The sequence below is a fragment of the Merops nubicus genome, unplaced genomic scaffold (genome assembly GCF_000691845.1).
Source record: "Merops nubicus isolate BGI_N331 unplaced genomic scaffold, ASM69184v1 scaffold4949, whole genome shotgun sequence".
NCBI lineage: Eukaryota > Metazoa > Chordata > Aves > Coraciiformes > Meropidae > Merops > Merops nubicus.
Window position 1 is genome coordinate 25,216 of NW_008632925.1, and position 6,000 is coordinate 31,215.

The 6,000-nt window shown below is 37.3% G+C and overlaps 1 protein-coding gene across 1 annotated transcript in view; it reads left to right on the plus strand.

Moving 5' to 3' along the window:
- Positions 1–6,000, plus strand: part of FIP1L1 (factor interacting with PAPOLA and CPSF1) — a gene marked incomplete at its 5' end in the record, with an annotated part of 39,260 nt that overhangs the window by 24,886 nt on the left and 8,374 nt on the right. The window contains 2 exons of the mRNA XM_008948053.1: positions 296–350; positions 2,068–2,123. Coding sequence (XP_008946301.1) covers positions 296–350; positions 2,068–2,123 — 111 coding nt within the window. The remainder of the gene's footprint in view (positions 1–295; positions 351–2,067; positions 2,124–6,000) is intronic.

Here is a 6,000-nt window from a genome sequence, read left to right on the forward strand (position 1 = left end):
TGTATTAAGTACTGTAGATACTTGAGAATTTTCCTATGCTTCTGAATTATTGTATTTTTAAGAATGATTATTTTATTTGAAGCTCTGAAAGGATGTTTTTAATAATCTGCCTTTGTTAAGATCAAAAACAGTTCTCAGTCTTAGAAAAATAAAACCCATTTACATAGTGAGAAACGATTCTTGCAAAGTACTATCTGGAATTTGTTTGTCATTGTATGCTTAGCCTAATTCTTTTATGTGGTTATGCTGGTGTTTTTCTCTCCTTTTTTCCTCCTCACCCAATTTGTTCTTACAGGCTTTCCACCACCTCCTGGCGGTCCTCCACCTTCCCTCATACCCACAATAGAAAGGTGATTATCCATCTGAAATCTTATAAAGCAATATATCAGTATTCTGTAACTGAAATAAATTAGTAAGGACTGTTTCCAGTGCTTTATGGATTTGATCTGGGAGTGGGGAAACAACTTCAGATTTTTACAGAAATGTTACCAGTCCCACCTGTCTGACAATATGCTTTTGTGACTTGACCCTTTACCAGTTTAATTAAGACCCTATATCAGTGCCAAGACTTTAACAATCATTACCTTGACTTTGTCCTGAAGTAATCTTTAGTAGTCTGAAGGCTTAAGTGACCCATATACTTGTCAGCTACTGTATCCTTTTCTATAAATGCAAATAAATGATTTGACCATAGGTTCAAGCCCTCATAAGCTATAGGAAATGCCAGAGTTCCACAGAATGCATATTTGTGTTTCTCCTTCGTTCTAAAGCTGAACAGTATTTTTTGAATACTTTTTTTAATATACATGCACATGTGTACATATTTATATATTTATTTATATATATAGAGAGAGAGAGATGTGTGAAAGGACGAAAAATAAGTTGACCAGCACAATCCTTGAAAAATACTTATTTTTTTACTGGTGTCCAGTCATATACAAAGGTCACTTAGTAAGATGGTGGAAGCCTCTTGCCAGTCCTTTGGATTTCACTGAAGCAAGGTGCACACATCTGCTCCTTTGAAATGGAAAATTCTGTTAATGTATACGCTACGGGATGGTGATGATAAATCCCATAGAAAGTCCTCATCTTATTTAAATAAAAAAAGCCCCTAACACATTTGATGTACATGAAAGTAAATTATTATTTCGTATTGACAGTTACTGCTTCTGACTGTTAAGCAGTGGTCACTGAATTTATTTGTAGAGAATATTTACATAGTTTCTGAAATATGACGTGAAAAAGTCAAGTTTACTGTGGAACCTAGGAACGAAATTTCATACTTAAAAATGTTAAGGTGGTACACTGGCATTTCATCATCATTGCTTTTGTTTTATTTTTAAATGATGCTAGCTCAAAACTTATCTTAAAGTGCCTTCAAGAACAGAAAAAAGTTAGGTTAAATATGTTAAAGATAATTCATACAAGTTATGTAGGAAGTGCCAAATGGCATGAAAGAATTATGTATGTGTGAATTATGTCCTGTGCACATATCATTCTTTTTAAACTTCCTAGTTTTCTAATACTTGAGTTGGCTACCACTGAAAGAAGTCAGCCTAGAAAATGTGTAGCTAATTTAATAGTTTATTTCTAGAACTACACATTTGAAATCCACCTGTTCTTAGATATGCTCACATACCTACTTCTTAACAGAAAGAATGGGAATAGCTTCATTCATGAATGAAGCACTTAAAAGCAACTGGAGATTGTTCACTATCTGTGCAGAAGCATCTTATGATATATTTGCATAAGAAAACTTATTGAAAATACAAAAGAACAGCTTTGATGATATGGATTTTTTAAGCTGGAAGAAGAGAACATGCTATTTTCATTTTCTGTAGTATAAAACATGAAATGTACAGATTTGTGTTGATGACAGACGATGATAGACAGCGTCCTTAGTAATTCTCAAAACGGAGGACTTAAATCTACTTATAAGAAAGGGCTTGGTTTATTCTATATGGTAGTAAGAATTCAGGGGAATGATATTACAAGTATATGTTTACTGATGGAAGTGAAAAGCTTTCATAGTCAAACTAACTGGATCTTTACATGTATTTTCAACAGTGGACATTCTTCTGGCTATGATGGTCGTTCTGTTCGTGCGTTTTCGTATGGCAGTGGTGAGTAAGCTGCTAATTTTGCCTGGTGTTATGTTAAGTTGTTTGATATACTTATCAAGATTTCAGCTAAGGGACTAGACAGGTCTTTTCATTAGAATAATAGAATCATAGAATGTCTGGGCTGGAAGAGACCTCCAGAGGTCATCTAGTCCAACACCCCTGTCACAAGCAGGGACATCTCCAACTAGATCAAGCTACTCAGAGCTTCATCTAGCCTGATCTTGAATGTCCCCAGGGATGGGGCCTCCACCACCTCTCTGGGCAACCTATTCCAGTGGTCTGTCACTCTCATATTGAAGAACTTTTCCCTAAAATCTAACCTAAATCTACCCGTTACCCCTTGTCCTGTCACTACAAACCCTCATGAATAGTCCCTGCCCTGCTTTCTTGTAGGCCCCTTTAACGTGCTGTAAACTCATAACAGTAGTTATGAATGCTCATTGCCTACCATTGTAAACAGATACTTGCTATTGAAAATTTAAGAGCTGTTGGTATAAACTATTGTTTTGCTTACTTATTTGCATGTTGGATATCTTTCCATGCTTATTTTACAGAACTGTGATGTTTTTTAAAAATAATACACTTATAATATGGACTAGAAATCAGGGAGAGTTTTCCAAGAACTAGTGGCATTTAGAAGCAGGAGTACAAGTACTGTTGAGTTATAACCAGAATTTTAGCCAGCAAGACCAATCACAAAGAAATCCAGAGTGATGTACTACGTGAAAATCTATTTGGCTAAGACAGTATAATCTTCAGCTATTGTGTTTCACAGTCAGTCTTTTTTGTTTTTGGTAAATGTTATGGAAAAAATCTGAAGCTGAAAAATATCACATTTTATAGTAAAAGTGAACCAAAATAGAAGTTTCATTATATCAAATCAAATGGACATCCACAGGACCTACAGTGAGTTTAGAACTGTTATCTGGCACAGCTCTGCTTCTTGAGCCAAAGTGTGATAGCAATACTAGGATGTTGGCTTCTTCCTGACCTGGCCCAAACTGGCAAGACAAAATAAATGTAGAGTCACAAAATAGGTTGGGTTGGGAGGGATTGTGAAAGATCATCTAGTCCAGCTTGCTTCTCAGTGGGCATGGACATCTTTCACTAGGTCAGGTTGCTCAAAGTCCCATCCAACCTGACCTTGAACACTTCCAATGACATCATTCAGTCGCCATAATGAGTGACTTCCCTCATCACAAAGAATTTATTCCTTATACCTAGTCTAAATCCCCCCTTTTTTAGATTAAAACCATTACCCCTTGTCCTGTCACAACAGGCTCTGCTAAAAAGGTGGTCCTTATCTTTCTTATAGCCCTCCTTTAAGTACTGAAAGGCCACAATAAGGTCTCCCCAAAGCCTTCTTTTCTCCAGGCTGAATAACCCAGAAGAGATGTTCCAGCTCTGATGATTTTTCATGGCCCTTCTCTGGACATGCTCTAGCATGTTTTCTTGTCCTGGGAGCCCAAGAGCTGGATGCAGTACTCCAGGTGGGGTCTCAAGAGCGTACAGAGGGAGAAGGAGCTCCCTCAACCTGCTGGCCATGCTCCTCCTTTAATTTCTTCAGGAGGGTCAAAAAATGACATTTGTCTTGTGAGTCCTAGAGACCAGGAGCACAATTTACTCCCACCTTCTCAGTGTTTCTGGCATCCCTATTGTGACAAAAGCTTTCATATTTGCTGCACAGAGAAAATTATCTGTCAAGCTGTGCCTGTCATGTGGATTTTGGGATCTGTAGAGTCTCAGCAGCATATTATCACAGGTCTTGGAATGTTATTGAGTTGTCAATGTACAACAATGCGTTTGGTCTGCCAGTGGAGCAACTTGTGTTTTATGCTTGTTTGCTTTTTCCTCAAGCATTTCTTTGTTCTGTGTTCTCAATGTTCTTTATATCTTACAAACTTGCAAGAAATTTATCATTACAGAAGCAGTTTGAGAGTCAGTATTTTTTGAGGCACAAAGAAGGTGTATTAATAGTTTGCCTTACACTCCGTGCAGCTTTAATTTTTTTAATTATCTCCAAAACAGGACTCAAGTTTCCAAAACTATTGATTGCTCAAAGCTTCCTCTCTTCCCATTTTAAAAATAAAATAAGAGTTAAGCTTTGTAAGTGTCTTTTGGTAGAAATTATTAAAATAATCCAGGTAGGAATACTAAAAGTGACAAATTACTTCAATCTAAGTAGTAAACGCAGAAGAGCAATTCATATTAGAAAGTAAGCTCCGTGTGTGCTGTTAAAAAATCTAGATATAAAAATGTGTAGAGTATCAAATGACCAGTTTATCTCAGGTAATTGAGGTGGAAATTACATACTTTTAACTGATGAGAATTAGTGCAAATAAGAGGGAGTAACTAAAATTTGTTGTAGCAGTTTATACTACTGTTAACAATTGCTTTGTAATACACATTAAAGCTAAACTTAAGTTTACACTTTAGATCAGAATTTTCTGGCACGCAGTGTCTCACAGACCATACGTATGCTGTTGACATAGTGGCAAGTCAAGGAAATTAGCAGTCTTTAAAGTCCAGCTGTTTTTTTGCTATTTCTGGCTACTTTCCTGAGAAGAATTTCAGGTTTTGGCAGTATACCGAACAACATGCTATTGTATTAGGATACTTTTTTTCTGTTAACTCCTCATTTTGCCTGTAGCCCTGAAGTGAAACAGTGTCAAGCATTTTGTTAGAGGCAAAAACTCATATAAATGCTTTTCTAAAGTGTTATAATGCTTTTGATTGCAAATGTATTTTAACAATGAAGTGTTTTTTCCTGCTCCACTGCCTGCTCAAAAGGTCTTTTGTATTCCTCCTCTGGACGCTTGGCAAACTGCTGTCTTAAGCTTCTGCCAAAGCTTTCTGGGGCAGGCATATCCCAGAGATTGCAGGCAAGGCAGTCTGAACATAGCTGTCAGCAGAAGCCACTGGTGTTACAACTTGACAGCATTAAATGCAGCAATCAGTAGTGGACTTTTCATTGTTCATTGGATATTTATGTTAATTATACTGTTAATGTCTCTCTGTGACAGCGTGGAGTCAAGTGAATATTGTTCTCATATTATAGATAATGAAGTGGAGCTCAAAGCAAGCGAGTTATTGAAGGCTGTGTTATCACTGGCTAGCAAGGCAGATACGCAGACAGTGGGAAGCCCTGTGTACTCTAAGTCCGCTAGAGAGTGCTATTCCCAGGCAAATACTGCAGCCCTGGTTTCTCACTGACAGGATGCGTTCACGGGGCTCCTGGAGAGGGAGGGCAGGACAGAACAATCGGGGCATTAAGAGCAGTAGTTATTTATTACATGGGAGTTGGCAGGCAGCAATGGAAAAGGATGTCCTTTCTCTCTTCCCATTGCTGCTTACCTAAAAAGATTGTGAGACGGTGGTGCGACTTCCTTCTTAACTTCCTAAGCACACCGTCGTCTAGATTAAGATAATATGCTTAATTTTCTAAAACTGGTATATTTTAGTGGAAATAGCGGTACTGCTTATTCATTAGAAACAGCATCTTACAAGGCGTAAGTAGGAACATTAGTCTATTCAGAATTAATTTATGGAATTTATTCCTAAAGCTGCTGTTACTGCTGTAATCAGAACAGTACGGCAAAGCAGAGTATAGAATGTAAATCAGTGAGTAAGAACTTTGTATCTAACTTTTTTCAATACAATGATTTTAAAGGATAAAACATTAAAATAGTAACAGCTAAATATAAAGATGGAAGCATCCTTTTTCCTTGTTTTTCTGAACAGGGCTTTCAGAGCCACTAAATTTCACAGGCAGTTTTGTTTTCCAGGTTGTTTTTGCCCAAAACAAAACCGTTTGACCACATAAAACCTGATTATTTCAGCAAATTTTTGCGCAGTTTTTCCCTCCCCCCCCCCGCAG